Genomic DNA, 17,711 nt, shown 5'->3' on the forward strand with positions numbered 1-17,711 from the left:
CAAAAAAAAAAAAAAAAAAAATTAAGAATAGTTGAAGAACTGGAGTGATCTGCAGGACATTGGCCAACACAGGGCTATGTATTTTATGAGCAATCTGAATTCTGGAAGTATTACTGATAACTTTTCTCATTAATTATTTATTTTCTCATAAAAACACTGAAACATATTTTGAACTACTGCCAGGGAAAACTCTAAGCAAAATTGCAAATTGGGCAAATTCTTAGGTTTTTCATTATCCTCCCACTTCCCAGCTTGAAGGTTCTCTTAATCCTCCCTTTTCTTGTCTCCATATCTTTCACTTATATTAAGGTGTTAATGAGAGACAATAAAGTAATATTTTTTTCCATTTTAACAAAGGATCAACATAGTCAATCAATAAGCATTTATTAAGTGACTACAATATATCAGGCATTATACTAAGCTCTGAGAATCATAAAGAAAAGTGAAATAACTTACATTTTCAAAGAGTTTTGATTAAGGGAGACAATATGTGTGTTTAAAAACTTACTTAAGATAAACTAAAAATACATGTAAGGAGGAACAGCACCAATCACTGGGGATCATGAAGGGCTTTCTTTAGAAGGTAGTGCTTATGGCATGTCTTGTAAAGAAAGGGATTCTATGAGACAGAAGTAAGAATTACTTCTGTAGAAGTAGGAAGGAAGTAGGTGAGAAGTAGGAAGGAAGTAGAAGAAGAAGGAAGTAAGGTGAATTACAGTAATGGTGATGACTAGTACAAAATCACAGATACCTAAACTGGAATGCCACACATAAAGAAGAAAATTTAGTTGCTCAGTTTGGTTGGGTTGTAGAAACAAAACTAAAAGAATTAAACTTCAATTATAAAATTTAGGCTAAAATTTGGGAAAAGATTTTTGGTGGAAATGTCAGGACTCATCACATAGACAATTATTTGGGTACTTGGTAAACTGTAAGCAAGGAAAAAAGGAAATAATTTTTGACAAAGGAAAATAAAACTTGAGTAATCTAAGTTTTTGAAGAGAGAAGGATACTTTTGGCAAAGTCAGAATCACTGGATATAATTAATTTAGATATTTAAAAAGTTCCAATGAGATTAGATGATCACTAGTGTAAATTTTCTTAATTTTTTCACTATTGATGTCTAAACTAATTTCTTTCTCTTTGAAGTTTTCTATTTCTAGGGCGCCCAATTCTACTAGCTCTTTTTGGGATCATGACCATCATGGAATTTGTTACCTCCATACTTGCTACTGGTTTCCCTCTTTATCTTTCCCTATTAGTTCTGCTATGGCAAATTTCAAGATTTCAAAATGAATACATGGATACTACAGGAAGTTTTAATTAAGTTAAAAAATATAGAAATAGACATCTATAGAGTACAGATTTCTCATTAACCTTAAGTCTAACCACAAATTGGCTTGGTTGACATAGCTTATAGCATTCTTGCCTCAATATTCTCTGGGAATGGATACTAGAAAACATAATTCAATTTTTAATAAAAGACTGGCACCAGTGCCAAATGACATTTTCACTTTCTCCTACAGCTGCTGCTTAAATTTACTTTATAAGTATGGATGACAAAGGAGAAGCTTATAAAAAGCATACCCTGGTATCCCCTGGGTTTTAGGCACGAAAGGGATTTCACTATCTACTGTTGCTAAGATATCTTTCCACGTTTCTGGATGTCCTGTACCAACCTTGCAATACAGCCATCCCTTCTCCCCCAGTAGAGGTTTCTATGGGTATGGGTTCCTGGAATCCCTGTCCTTACTTATGGATCATTTCTCTCTGTCCTATTAGCCCATTGTGAAGATCAGCTCGATTTTTTGGTAAAATTTGACTCTTTTCCCTCTTTTCCTCCTCTTGCTCCTCCAATGACTTTTTTTTTTTTTTTTTTTTTTTTTTTAGTCCTTACTTTCTTTGAACATCCTACAGTCTTTAATACCATTCATCATCCTTTCTGCCTTGATGAATATTCTCTTCTCTCTAGATTTTTGGGTACCGCTGTACCCTGGTTCTCCTCCTACACTTCAGATTGCTCCTTATCTCCTTTGCCATCCAGAGCACACCAACTAACTACAGATGTCCTTCTGAGATCTGTCCTGGATCCTACTCTCTTCTCAATCTATACTACTTTGCTTGGTGATTTTGTCAGCTACCATGGATTTAGTTTTCATCTCTATGTTAACAATTCTCAAATCTACTCTCCTACCTCAAACTCTAATCTCACATGTCTAATTTCCTTTCAGATATCCCAAATTGGATGTCTGGTGGACACCTTGAAAATTTTTTTTTTTTTTAGTATTTTCATAGATTTGTAAATTATCCATGAATTTCAAAGTCATAAACAATGTTCTTTACATGAAATTTTCATACAATCCAAAGCTTCTGTCTAAATACATAAAAATTTTTGTTGTACTTTAGTCATTTTCAGTCATGTCTGACTCTCTGTGACCCCTTTTGGAGTTTTCTTGGAAAAGGTACTTGAGTGGTTTGCCATTTCCTTCTCCAGCTCACTTTACAAATGAAGAAACTGAGGCAAATAGAGTTAAGTGACTTGCCCAGGGTCACATAGCTAGTAAGTGTTTGAGTCCCAATATATACTTAATTCTTCTAATTTCAAGCATAACTCTCTGTCTACTATGTCACCTAGGTCCTAGAATTTCCAGAATGATATAAATGATATAAAAATCTTCATTTTCCAGTCACCATCTATATACTTGTCTCATGATGTAGATACAATGATTTCACAAAATATCCTTTGGTATCTGATAATTAAGAGTTCCTCAACCTTGCATGTTCAATGTTGTTAAAACTGAAGTCATCAGTCAATGTTAGGAGGACATTGGTATTTGCTAATATCATATTATTCAATGTACATTTATTCTGTTCCATTCAAGTATTTATGGACTCATAACTACTAGCCAGATATTCATTCAGATGCCGTGATATTTTCATTTGGGTCTGATTGTTCCTGTAAGACAGTGCTAAAAAAATCACCAGAAGCACTTATTAGTCCTTCCAAACCTAATAGCAACCAGCAGAGCCATCAATGAACAAATTGTTACTGAGTGCTTAATAGGTGCCTAGATTATGCTAAGTGCTAAGATATACACAAAAACTACTCCAGATATTTGCCCTTATTGAATTTACAAGCTAGTAATACTTTTATTTCTTTTTTAAGTTGATAAAGGTTAAGTATAACAACTATATAGACAAAAAATGAAAGAATATAGAAGTACAGAAAAAAAAGTTTTTCTATTTTTTATACATTAGGGATTCTTTTGAGTGTGCTTCTTTTGAGAATGAAAATGTGCTGTCATTGAGGGGTAGGTTATTGGGTTAAGTGAATTAGTCAAATATGTTCAAGGTGGGACTATTAAGGGAAAGTTGATAATGGAAAGGGAACTATGCAATGACTTCTAACTCAGGAAGTCAGCAAGTATTTTTGTGGAAGAAAGTGAGTACGGCAATGACAACTATCCTACATGCCACATATGGCAGTTGCTCAGCATTTCCAACCAGTGTTCTGAAAAATGTCTAATCAATCATATCTAAATCTCAGATTCCTTAAATTTACTACACACATCTACTGAATGAGGATAGATGAATAACATATATCATATAGCAAGCCTACATGAAATGCTGGAAAATTTGGGCTGTTTATAAAGTTTATATAGGTCATGAGTAGATCCCAATTTCCTCACGAAACATTACATTAAAAAGTGCAGAACCCTAGCATTTTAGAAATTGATGAAAATTACTTAATTCTAATTCTCTTCTAGTTCAGGTATTTTTCTCTAGGTCAGCATTTTGCCTAGGTCTATCTGAAAACCAATACTGAGGTTTTAAAGAGCATTTCAAAAGAGCAGAAGATTTGCTTTGTTTTTGTTTTTTATTTAGATTTCACTAGCATAATAAAATATTCCAAAGTGATTCCTTTTCATGGTACACAGGAAACACAGACGTTTAATTGAGTTAAGCTAAAATGCTTATGAAGTTTAGATTTTTTTAAACAACAAAAGCAGCAGTTAAAAAAACAAATTATATCTTTCCTGTTTCCAAATAGAGGAAACTTTTTGCTCAACAAACTCAAAGAGAAAACAAGCTCACGTGGGAATAATTTTGTGATCCCATTCTCTTATGTGGTCTTTATTCCCTTCTCCCCTTTCTCCCTCTTCTCCCGCCAACTAATACTTGTGTGTGTGTGTGTGTGTGTGTGTGTGTGGTAATAGGACAACAGTAAAGAATAGTAGGTCCTTGGTAACTTTTAAAAATAAGATTGAATTGAAGAAGTTCTAGCTTCTGAAAAAAGTCCTATCTTTAATGAGAGTGATAGCTCAATAACGTGTCCCAGATTACAGGAAGGATGTCCTGCTTTACTATCAACAACTTGGATTTGGATAATAAAATTTAAAGATGAAAGAGGCCTTAGAGATATCTAGTCCAGGTCTTTCACTTCACAGATGAGAAAACTAAGGACCTGTAAAGAGGAAATTACTTACTGAATGTCACTTAAAAGACAGTCAAGAATTTGGTACCAGATTTGCTGATTCTAGAAACAGATAACTTTTCATTGTACCATAGACTGTTACCCACAGAACCACAAAGCATGTAATTTTTTTAGTTAAGTAGTTCTCTAAGATAAAATACAAATTAGTTTATTGGAATTTAAAACTCCAGTCCCATATGACCAACTACCTAGTGGACATTATGAACTAGATATTATGAAGGACTCTCAACTTAACATATATAGAACTCACTTTTCTTTACTTCCATATCATTATTATTAAATTTTTTTTATGTCTTTTGTTTTTCCCTTATATTCCTCTTCTTCCCTCTTTCAGAGCCATTTTTTACAACAAAAAATTGTTTAATAAAGAAAAAAAGGGGAAGAGGAAAAAAAATTCAGCAAAACAGCACCAAAAAACCCCCAAAAAAACAATTCTGACATCATATGAAATGCTCTACACCAATGACCTATACCTGTGAAAACAAGTGAACACAAATGTCTCAGGGCTCTTCTTTGCGGCCATAATGGCTAGTTCTTTATAATTTTGCAATATTTGGTTTTAATTATTTTGTGATTATTCTTTCCATTGTCAAAGTCATTGTATATATCGTTTTCCAACAAATTATGGTAGATGAGCATAATAGAATACTTTTATATTGTAAGAAACAACAAATATGTGTATTGTTGGTAGAGTTGTGAACTGATCCAATCATTCTGGAGAGCAATTTGGAACTATGCCCTTTGGGCATATTCTTTGATCCAACAGTGTCTCTACTGGGTCTATATCTCAACAAATCATAAAAGAGGGAAAAGAACCCACATGTGCAAAAATGTTTGGAGCAGTCCTTTAGTAGTGGCAAGGAATTGGAAACTGGTTGGATGCCCATAAGTTGGAGAATAGTTGAATAAATTATGGTATATGAATGTTATGGAATATTATTGTTCTATATGAAATGATGAGTAGGCTGATTTCAGGAAAGACTTACATGAATTGATGCTAAGTGAAGTGAAAGAACCAAGAGAACAAAAAGTTTATATAATGATCAACTGGGATGGACTTTGCTCTTTTCAACAATAAGGTGATTCAAGGCAATTCCAATAGACTTGGGATGGAAAGTACCATCCGCATCCAGAGAGCAAACCATGGAGATTGAATGTAGATCAAAGAATGGTATTTTTTCATTTTGTTGTTGTTATTGGGTTTTTTTTGCTTTTTTTTTTCTTTCTTGTATTTTTTTTCCCTTTTAGTCTGATTTTTCTTGCATGACAAATATGGAAATTTGTTTGGAAAAATTATATGTATTTAATCTATATTGGATTGCTTGCTATCTTGGGGAGGAGGAGGGGGGAGAGAGAGAAGCTTCCTGTCACCTTCAAGATCAAATATAAAATCCTCTGTTTGACATGAAATGACCTATATAATCTGGCCTCTCCTATCTTTCCAATCATTTAGCAAATTCTTTTCTCCCTCCCAACTCCTTATCTATGTACAGTGTCTCTGGCCTTCTTACTGTTTCTAAGACTTGATACTTTCATCTCTTAACACTATATATTTTCACTAGCTATGCCCCATGTCTGGAATTCTTTTCTTCCTCATTTCATATCCTTTTGGGACAGCTATAGTTGGAAGATATGATCAAGGTCCAGCAAAGGAGCCTGAGGAGTGGTCAGGTAGAATGGAGAGCCAGGAGAGAGTAGTGTCCTTATGAATGATGAAAAAGCATTTATTAAGCAATTACTCTGTGCAAATTCCTGTGCTAAGTCCTAGGTATTCAAACAGTCCCTGTTCTTAAGGAAATCACATTCTGATGCAAGAGCATGAGAAATAAAGAAAGTTTCAATTACATGTCAAACAGAAAGGCTCAGTGATTCTTAGGGTATAGCAGCAAAAATATATTAATACTTTAAAAATGTCATTTTCATAAATAAAACCATATTTGTTTCTGATATTGAACCCATTCTATAATGCCAAAGACTTCAGTGGTGAGGCCTTTCTTTTCTGGATCTTCACTAGCATGGCTGTTGAAGAGTGAGAGGCTGTAGAATTTGTAGAAGTAGCTGCCAGGTTATAAGTGCACAGGATTTGCTTCCTTGGATGATGGCTATGGGGATTGAATTGTAAAAGAGGACCAGTTATCTGGAAGGGGACCCAGCTAATTTCTGTAACTCCTGGACTTACCGGTGAGTAGGGGTTGCCTTCCTTCAAATTATGTTTGCATTGGCCAGACTAGAAGTAAAAAAATATTGGCTTGGTGGGGACTGAATTACTGCTGTTCCAAGGGTTCTTCGGTTTAGGGTCCTAGACTGTTTCCAGTGGGGTATGTGGTAAAGTGTTAACTATTTTGTTTTCTTTCTGGTAGAATTCAGGACTTTAAGATTGGAGACTGTTTTATTTTAGTCTTTACAATCCCAATTTCTAGTATACATTAGTCACTTAATGAATGTTTACTGAACTGAACTGAAATGTGTTACTATTAAAGAGTAATCTACTTTTTATAAGCATTAACAGAAATGACCTTTTCATAATATGTCATATAGATACAATCATCAAAATTTCAATGATTAGAAATACAGTTTTTGCCTGTCATAATTATTCCCTACATTGGGTGTGAGTGAATGTGAGTGTGAGTGTGTGTGTGTGTGTGTGAAAGAGAGAGAGAAAGAGATATAAACACAGAGAAAGAGAGAGAGAGAAAGATGGGAGAGGGAGAGGAAGAGAAACATTCTTTAGCACTCACCATATGCTGAGCATTGAAATAAGTATTAAAATTATGACCTGCATTCATATAGTATTTTTCATGTTTTTGAGTTTCTTACAAATGACACTTTTGGGAAGTGTTACTTATTTGTTGAAAGTTTTATGCCATTAGTTTCTTGCTGAATTTGTCTGTAATTACAAATTATTACCACCTAAGAATGAGAGAGCTTTTATCAGACAAAATATCACCAGTTGTACTTGTGAATGTATTGTGTATCAGTTCTTTCTTCTTGAAGGAGAATAAATGAAAAAATAAATTAAAAATGTAAATACAAACAGATCATCTGTCAAAATAAAATAGGTTGGTTATTTTTTTTTTTTTTGAAACTGCACACAGGAACACATAACACTAAATGAACACTTGTCAGAATATTTCTGCAAATAATTAATTACTTTAATACAATAAGAATATTCTTCTATTAACACAATCTCTTATGAGAGGATACTCATTACTTTCTAACCATCTGTCACCAAATCTCCCCCCCCCAAAAAAAATTAATTAGGTTTAATTTAATGATATATTACAAATGATTCAAATTTGGATGATGGAAAAAATTGGATTAATAAAGTTCACTGATGTTTAAGAAAGCTCACAGGACAAAATTAACAAAGAAATGATCTTCTACATTCTAATAATTGCTCTCTGTGGTTTCCATGTTCTCTTGATGACTTACTGAATATTAAATATGGGGAGAGGGGAGACCCCAACTTACAGGTAGTAGAGTTTTCCAGCTCCAGGAAGTACTCTTTTCCGATAATCTATTCCAGAATCCAACTGAATTGTGTTGCAATATTCCTACAAAACAAATGAAATCACTTTGTTAAAACAATTCGTAATAAGAGCAATAGTTGTTTCCCTTTTTGGATGTATAAACTTGTCTCTCATGAGGAAATAACTTAAGGATATAAACAGAAAACAAAGGAATTTCATTAAAACACATGAACTTGAAGCAGCAGACACTATCATAATGGTAACTGAATAGTTAAACATCACTTTACAAAATAGTAGAAAATAGCTTGCCATATTAACAAATAAACAACAATAAAACAAATGTTGTGAATATTCATTATCTTAGCTACATTACCGATTAAGTGGGTTTTGTGGATAGTCTGGAAAATTGGTGATTTTTGTCTATGGGAAAATGCATTTTATGGTATGAGGCAAGGCCAGAGGATCACTGGAACACAATCTTACTCTCCTGCCATGTAAGGGACAAAAAAAGTGGCTTAGGTCAAACAAACGATGAACTTTTAGGTCTGGAAGGAACCTTAAAGATTATCCATCCAATCTTTAGAAGCACAGAGAGGTTACATAGCTTCCCTAAAATGATGGTGAGAATAATATCAGACATTTATATTGCATGTATTGTCTTCTTCTATTAGACTATAAGCTCCTTGAGGGTAAGAATTGTCTTCCTTGTTTGTATTTCATAAGCCCAGTACTTAACACTTGTGTGCCTGGCACTTAATAAATGTCTTATCTATCTGCCTGCCTGTCTGTCTATCCATCCATCCATCCATTTATCTACAAAGCTCTTTACACACACAATCTGACTTGATCATAGCAATATTCAATGGTTGAGACAGGATTCAAAGTCAGTATTTTTTGCTTCAAGATCTGGAGTTTGTGGGGGCAGGTGCCAAATCCAGTGCTCCAGAGGACCATGTAGGGACTTCAAGGAATGCTGTGACACTGGAAACAGTGTTACTGCCACCATACCAGCCATACCTATGGCTCTATATGAACTGCAATTTGCTCTCCTAAATGAAGATGAACAAGCCACTTGTACTGGGATTGTTTCACAGATATACACACACATATGTATATAACAAATAAGTTTGATATTTTTAAATCAAGGGGCAAGGCTTTATTACTTGACTATGTAAATGGACTTGTGATCTCATTGATGTAAATATTCTCTCCACTGATACTGCCTGTAACTCATTTACCCTCTAGTCCTACACAATTCTTGTTCACATACTCCCTAATCCCCACAGAGGTTCTGAGGTCTTTCTCTGAGCCTTCAATATTGTAGATAGGGCAGCAATTGTGTTGTGCATCTGGTATTCTTTGCTTTCAATATATACCCAGTCTTCCTATTCTAATCATATACATACTTGATAAATACTAGAGAATGCTATAAAGTATGGTGAAGGAAAACTGAATGGACATAATTTTCCTTTAATTTTTAAAAATCCTATTAATTAATTTTATGTAATTTGCTCACTATACCATTTAACAAAAACTTTTCTTCCTTTTCCCTTTTGCCATTAAGAAAAATGAGGCCAATGAAAGTTGTACAAGATGCTGCTTCTCCTTTTTTTTTTCTGAGTAACTAACTTCTCTATCGTCAGAGTGATTAAACTCTACAAAATGATTGCATTCTTACATTCACTAATCACCACCAAGGAATACCTAATCAGCAGCAAAGGAACTTTAACTATAGCCCTTAGATGCTAGTTCTTAATTGTCACAACTATAATACTCACTCCAGGTTTCTATATTTTTTTGGAGCTGTGATCTACGAATGTTCAGATATTATCCACTTGGTATAGTCTTCTCAATATGATCACCTCCATCCCCCTTTAATTTCCAGAGATATTTATAAGGTCTGTGACCTTTTATCGCATCCAATTCAAATGCATAAAATTAATCAGCAACCAAACTGAATTTATTTTTGAACTAGTTTGTATATTTATGTATACAAAGGACAAATACAATTACACAATCTGAAAATGTAATTAGGGAAGTTAGGGACAGGAAGGGAGAAGAGATTAATATACTCTCATTGTTATAGAAGCATAAGAAATATTTTTGACTTTAGAAGGCAAAAGTATAAGCTTTAAGGATAAATCCATCATCAAAAGTATTTTTAAAATTTATATTTTTACTATGATATAATAGAGATATTTCTAGCTGTTCGAAAAACACATCAGAAGTAATCATTTCATGAATATAATTATACCCAGCTTTTAAAATTTGACTGTCCATTCACAGAACATAAAAGTATACAGTGAATATTGTAGAGAAGTATGATAGAAAACTACATGGTAGTCTCTGCAGGAAAGGCTTAAATTAAAATCTTTTAACTTTTAAATTTATATTTTAAAACATACTCTCTACTACTATGCTCTTTGTAAAAAAAAAAAAAAAAAATTCTTTTGTTTTTTTTTTAAAGTCAGGTGTTTTGCTTCAGGTCAAAAAAGATAGTAAGCAGAAAAGACAGGATTTGAACCCGAATCTTCTGCTTCCAAATATAAAATAGTTTCCATTTCATTAGGCTGAAATGAATGCAATTAATTTTGGAATTCTTTAATTTCAGAAATCTCTCTACTTTCTCTCTATCTCATTCATTCCCATAGATAGTAAGATCATAGAGCTAAATTGTTTTGGTTCGATTATCTAGTCTGAACCCCTTAGATAAAGATAAGAAAACTGTGGGCCTTAGAAATCAACTGACTTGCCTGAGGTCACAAAGGTAGCAAATGCCGGAGCTCTCATTTCTACCTTTCATTAAAATGTCCCTCAAAAACTACCTTTTACAAGGCTCTTCCTGACAGATTAAATGATCATTTCTATGCAAAGAATGCTACATATCCAGCCATGACATTACATCACCAACCAGACATCTCAAATTGAGATGTCTAAACTCAACATGTCCAGAACAGAACTCCTCATGTTCTCTCCAAAACCTCTTCTGAACAAACTTATTTCTGTCCCTGTCCCAGTGACTTCTGTATGTATTCTGTATGTATCGCTTACATGTCTGCATTGATATTGCCACATCTCCTGCCATATTCCTATATAATGGAAGCTCCAGGAGAACAAGGACTGCTTCCTTTTGTCTTTATATTCTTATCACCTAGAACAGTGCTTGGCACAGAGTAGGCTCTTTGTAAGGGCTTTTGATTGAATCTGTGTGTTATTAATAGAATAGTTAGCAAGCAAAACTTACATTGGAATCCTCACTATCACACAACATTCTCTTAGGAACTTAGTTTACTTTTATCCTCTATTGAGTTCACAAAGTTGTTATGATATCCAATGTAAATGTACATCAAGTTCTATCCAAATTGTCAAGCGGTATATAGATATCAGCAGCAAAATATAATGGAGAAGATGTTGGTCCTGGAGTCTAAAGATCTCAATGTGAATGCTATTTTACCTATTGGCTTTGTGACCATGAGTAATCACTTTTTCTCTGTATGGGTCAGTTTTTCTTGTTTGGAATGGATGAATAACAAGTGAAATATCTACCTCAGTGCTGCTTAATGTATGTAAAGCATTTTGTGAAACTTCAAGTGCTATATATATATATAGGTTCCTCTAGCTGGATTACCAGCATACCTTACCTTGGGCAATTGTCCACTGCTGCCATTGAAAAGGAAAGGATTCATATCTCTTATGGAGATTGTACCCCTGTGTTTTTCTCTATTTTCTTTTCTCCATAAATACCACATATGCAGGGCGATAGAGTAAATTCTAGGCATGGGGACTCCCTGAAAAAGCAGGAAGGTAAGAGAGATAGAATGTTATATTTGAGAGACAGAAAATGGGCTAGTTTGGCTGCAATATAGAATAAGGTGGTCCTGGGCAAGAAGCCTGGAAAGTAGGTAAAGTCAAAATGTGAATGTCTTTAAATGTCAAGAGTTTGTATTGTGTCTTAGATTTAAATGAGAATCACTGGAGCTTTCTGAACAAGAGAGTAGCAGAGTTGGACCTGGGCTTTATCAATATCAACATGGCAGCTTTGCAGAAAATGATTCAGGAAGGAGAGAAGTGTGATACAGGGAAATCAATTAACAAATTACTTCAATATTCCAGGAAAAAAGTGATGAGGACAGTAGGAACTGGGGGGAGGGGGAAGGGGGAGAGGAGGGAGGTCAAAGCTAGATTTTGCAAGGAAGGAAGATGGCCATGCAAGTGAAGAGAAGAAATGTAAGTGAAAACATATAGGTACAATCGATGAGACTTTTCATCTGACTGTTTTTGAAAGGTAAGGAAGAAAAGAGAATTGAGATTGCCTCATAGGTTGCCAACTTGGGAAATTGGAAGGATAGTGGTACCCTTAACAAAAAATAAGAAAGTTCAGAAGATAAAGGATTAAAGAACGAAGAATGGGAAATACAATGAGATGTTTTGTTTTGTTTTTAAATATCTTGTATTTGAGATACCAATAGTACATTCAGCTGGGAAAAAAAAGTATATTCAGCTGGAAAAGTCCAATAGGCAGTTGATGATGTAAGACTAGAGATCAGGAGAAAGACTAGGGTTAGATATATAAATCTGGAAGTCATCTGCATATAAAAACTGATAAAATCACCAACAGAATATACAAAGAGAAAAGGGCCCCAGTTGGGGCTCTGGGGTATATCTACAGTTGAAGATCGGAATATGAATGATGATCTGAAAAAGAAATTGAGAAGAAATGGCCAACTGGTCAATAAACAACTAAGATAGAATGTCTGGTACATAGTAAGCATTTAATAAATGCTTGTCAACCAACTGACAATGCAATGATACTGGGAAAAGAGAATATAAAGGAAGAGAGGTTGGTCAAGAGTGGCAACTGCTGCAAAGAGGTTAAGAAGAAAGATGATTAAGAAAAGGCAGATTTGGCAATTAAAAGAGTAACTTGGAGAAAGTAGTTTCAGTTAAGGGATGAAGTCAGAAGCAAGATTAAGAAAGATTGTGAAATTTGTAAGAAAAGGAATGAAGTAGCATTCTATATCTGAAAAGAAGCAGATACAGAGGATGGATGATAGATTGAGGGAGTGACAGCAAGGGAGGATTTTTTGATAGTCAAAGGAGATCTGTTTGTAGGCAGCAGGGGAAGAGTCAGCAGATAGAGATGAAAAATTAGAGGTGGAGGGGACAACTGTAGAGATAAGATGCTAGAGGATAAAGGAGTTGCCTTTGGGGAAGAGAAGGGCCTGAGGCTTGTAAGTTAGTCATGTGTTTTTTCCCTTTAGTTCACTGAGTACATTCCCAGGCTACACTGAATTCTTTCTTTCAACCCCTCAGTGTCATGCTTGGTCCGGCGTTTATCCTCAGGTTGACATTTCTCACAGCCACAGGCCTCTTTGTACTCTACAAATTATTTTTTCCCCTTGCACAATGAATTCAGCTCCATACTCAGTTTCTCTAAGCTAAATGTCTTAGATTTTCCCAGCACATGAAGGTTATATTTTCTTTTTCAAACAGTTTTTATACAAAATCCCCAACTTGAATTTTAGAACCTCTTAAACTTCCTGTTTATTACTCAATATCTCAGTCTCACCAGTCCATCTAGCTTAGCAAAAAGCAACCACCATAACGGATCACCATTGTCCCACTCCCAGAGCAACATTTCCCTTGACTTTCACAACTAGAGCACCACTGTTTCTAGGCCACATTTACACAGATAGCAGATAAATGCACACCTGCACTTGAACCAATTAATTTACTTGGCTTCAGCCAGACTGAATGTCGCCAAGTCCAGAATGGAACCCCCTAGAATGTCTCCTATATGTCATTAAAATTTTTTTATTCTTGTTCAGTAGTTTTCAGGCATGTCTGACTTTTTATGACTCCTTTGGGGGTTTTCTTGAAAAGAAATTGATCTGGTTTGCCACTTCTTTCTCTAGTTTACAGATAAGGAAACTGATTCAAACAGGATTAAGTGACTTGCCTAGGGTGCACACAGTGGTAAGTATCTGAGGGTGGATTTGAACTCAAGTTCCCCTGACTTCTGGGTCAGCATTCTGTCTACTGTGCTACCTAACTGCCAATAAGAATTAGCCAGCCATTAATTAAAAGTAATGTCACCTTGGAAATTGTAGTATTTCATGAAAGTATTGAAATTAATTATATGTCACATTTCCACAGTATCTAAAAAATTATAAAAGATTATAAAAAAGCCACCCCACCAAAAAATAAAAAAACCTCTTCTCATAACAAACCTATAAGGTAGGAAGCACAAAAGTTTTTATTTACATTTACTCTATTAAAAAAACAAGACTTAGAACATTTAAACTAATTTGCCCAGGACTATAAAGTTCGCAAATGATTTAACCAGGATTAAAATCCAGTTTTTCTGATTCCAAGATCAGTGTTTTTTTTTCCAGTATGCTATACTAGCTCTAGCACAAATAGGAATGTAGTGGTCTTCTTGGAATCTTGAAAAGGGAAAACTGGAGGGTAGAATTTGTCAGTGTTTTTCCTTCACTGTCCAGGGAAGTAAATGCCCTGAATAATATGCTTGTCTCTGGCAGGTAAATTAAACACAAAAACAAAACAAAAACAAAAAAAGAAGAAAGCTGATTTACTAGGCTATTAAAACTTTAAGACAACTTCCCTTCTAGATAGCTACCTCCTTTGCTCTAAAATTCAATGTTTAATAAATAACTTTCAGATAGTTGATTAAACCATTCAGATACTCTGACACTAGGAAGGAGATGCCACAAAAACTCTGGTTTTTGTGGAAAGCAAACCTACTGATATAAATTAATTAAATTCATATTCTGATATTGGACATTTCATCAATGTAAATCAATTCCTCTGAACCAGATTACACCTGAGTCATCAGAATTTCTATTTTTTATACAGGTGAGGTAAGAGGAAATTATCATCATTCTTCTAGTTGGCTAAAGAAAAAATTAGGAAGGTACATGGGTAACAAGAGCTGCTTAAGTGATAACAACAGCTTATATCTGGCACTAAGAACAGGGTGTCATCTAGAAGGTACTTAAGAAATGCTTGTTGACAAGTATGTTAGTTTTATGTTTACAACGTATTTGCAATGTATTTGCATATATCTTTTAATCCATGCTCACAACTGTCCTGTAAGATTGGTAAGACAAGTATTATTATTCCCATTCTGCAGATAATGAAACAATTGAGAGTAACTTGACCATGGTCACACAAGATACAGGTTCCTTGTGGAACCAAAACCTAATCTCTTTCTACCACACTGTTTTCCTCTGATGATGAAAGTAGATGTTGGCAAGTTGGAGCAATAAAAAATGTCATAGGCATAAAATAGGCTCAGGAGAAATATTGGTATTTATCTGATCCTCTGAGAAGAAATTTTTTTTTTTTTTAAATAACAACAACAACAACAAAAAACCCAAAGAGCAAGACCAATGGGACAGAAGAACACCAGGAAAACTGGGTAATTTGGGATAACACTATTCCTCATAATGGCTGGATAGTTTTGAAGAATTTAATTTTCTGATTTAGTTTGAAACCATTATGTTTTTATATTTGATTTCTTCGGTAACCTGGATTTCTTTCCTCCTAAGCGTTCTCTCATTGTTCCATAGAATACTACCAGGTCTTTTATTTTATCATGGGTTCTCTGTTATATCAGCCAGTTTTAGTGTAATTTGAAGAATTTTTCCAAATCTATCACTAAAGGTAAACTAGATCTGTAAAAAAATGTAAAGTATCAGCATCTGATGGCATACCTGATGAAATTATAAAATGTAGAGGTGAATCACTGCACCAACAGATGTAGGGTCTCTTTCTCAGTGTTTGGAACTCTGAGGCAGAATCATGGGTCTTCAGAGACACTATCATTATCACCATCTATAAAAGGAAAGGTGAAAAATCTGACTGTGTTAACTGTTACTGTATGATAGGAGCTCTTGGTCACAGGGCCATGAGTTTACTTTGTTCACTATACTTCTAATTATGTACATTCTAAGTTTTGAAGTATTTTTAGACCCCAACAAATTATGTCATTTACTGTTATTGTATAATACCAGGCACTGGGAAAATCTAAGGACAACAAAGAGAAATCTACACCATCTTTATCAACTTGACGATGGCCTTTGATCACAATTAGCAGATTCGGTTTTTAATAATTTTTCATAAACACATATTAAGTAAGACATTTACATTCTAAGACAACTACATGCCTGGATAGCTGCACAAATCACTATTAATGAAAATTAATTGGTTTCATTGTTCATAACAATTAATAACATAATAAAAGATCGTACTGGTTTGAAGAATTGTTTCTGCTCTTCAGAAAAATGATTATACTTAAGCAAGTTATGGTCTTCCATTGTAGGCTTTCAGATTAGAAGATCTCAGATTTGAAGCCAAAAGGGACCTTAAATTTTATATCTGAGAAACTGAGGCCTAGAGATTAAGTGATTTGTTCAATTAATCAAAAAAATATTTATTAAACTATTCTGTGCCAAGTACTGTGATAGGTACTGAAGGTCATATAAGTGGCAGAGATGGGACTTCAATCCATATTCTCAGATTCCAAAGCTAATAGTTCTCCCACTATACCAAAATGTCTTAGAGCAATACAGATCAGAGAACATGGCTAGGCACAGTATAAAATTGTCACTGTTTCACATGAGCTAATAATAAAGAGGTTTTCATTAGGCAAAACCTATAAGCAAAGAAAAATCAGCAGCAATATGAGATATATCTTTAACTACATTCAATCATCTCAATAATTATTCTGATCTCAGTACTTTGATTTTGCAATGTTGAGTACATTGCTAACCATCAACAAATAAAAATATTCTCAAAACTTTATTATGAATCACATCAAGATGAGGGGACTTATTATTAATTCCAACACAACCTTCTGATTTTTGAATAATGATTTTTTTAACTATGTAAAATTATATAAAATCTATTTTACTATTTGACTTTTAATGTTGGAAAATATATAAATGAAGCCACCTCTTCCCAAAGTGTCAAACTAATGAAATCATCCTGTTTTATACAAAACTATTATAGTGGAAGCTATGTGATAACTCAGAAACTTGTGCTCTGTACACACAATGGATACTGACAAAGTGATCATACCTATCTTGACACAACAGAATGTTGGCTGGCTGAAATTGCAGCCACTCTAAATTTCTAGTTTCAGAACATAGCATTTTAAATTAATATTTACTCTCCCTCCAAAAAAAAAAAATCCATCCAAAAATGCTAGTATTCTCATCAGGAAAAAAATGAAATAAGAAAAATACAAAATAATATATAATTTCTATCCTACTTAGAAAATATTCTTTATGTATACTTCCAACTGAAAATCCAAAAACTACAGCTAAAAGTTCCCATATGACAACATTATTCTTCTCTTCATCTACCAACATGTATGATATACAGCCTCCATAGAAAAAAATTTCTATGATTATCTTTATTGACTTATTTACCATATAATCATAGACTTAGAGCAGGAATGGTCTTGGAGGTAAGGTAAATTTACTTCTTAGAATTTTCTTTTTCTTTTAATAAATGATCCAGGGTAGATAACTTTTCTACCTAACTAGTATAATGACACTGAAAGCCTTAAGTACATACAGTAGAACCTGGTTAATTTCTATTATAATCACATTTTTTGGATTAGTAAAGGAATATTCACAGTTATGGAATGCATAATTTAACAAGATGACCATTATTCATTTACAGACTTGATTATGAAGGAGCTAAGTATCTAGAATAAC

General features: G+C 34.0%; 1 protein-coding gene across 3 annotated transcripts in view; it reads right to left on the reverse strand.

Annotated features, from left to right (window-relative positions):
• AFG1L (AFG1 like ATPase) overlaps positions 1–17,711 on the reverse strand; it is a 179,672-nt gene that overhangs the window by 48,154 nt on the left and 113,807 nt on the right. For all 3 annotated transcript variants that reach the window (XM_031964456.1, XM_031964457.1, XM_031964455.1), the window contains one exon: positions 7,967–8,049. In XM_031964456.1, the coding sequence (XP_031820316.1) occupies positions 7,967–8,049 (83 nt within the window). The remainder of the gene's footprint in view (positions 1–7,966; positions 8,050–17,711) is intronic.

This window comes from Sarcophilus harrisii, chromosome 4 (genome assembly GCF_902635505.1).
Source record: "Sarcophilus harrisii chromosome 4, mSarHar1.11, whole genome shotgun sequence".
Classification (NCBI taxonomy): Eukaryota; Metazoa; Chordata; class Mammalia; order Dasyuromorphia; family Dasyuridae; genus Sarcophilus; species Sarcophilus harrisii.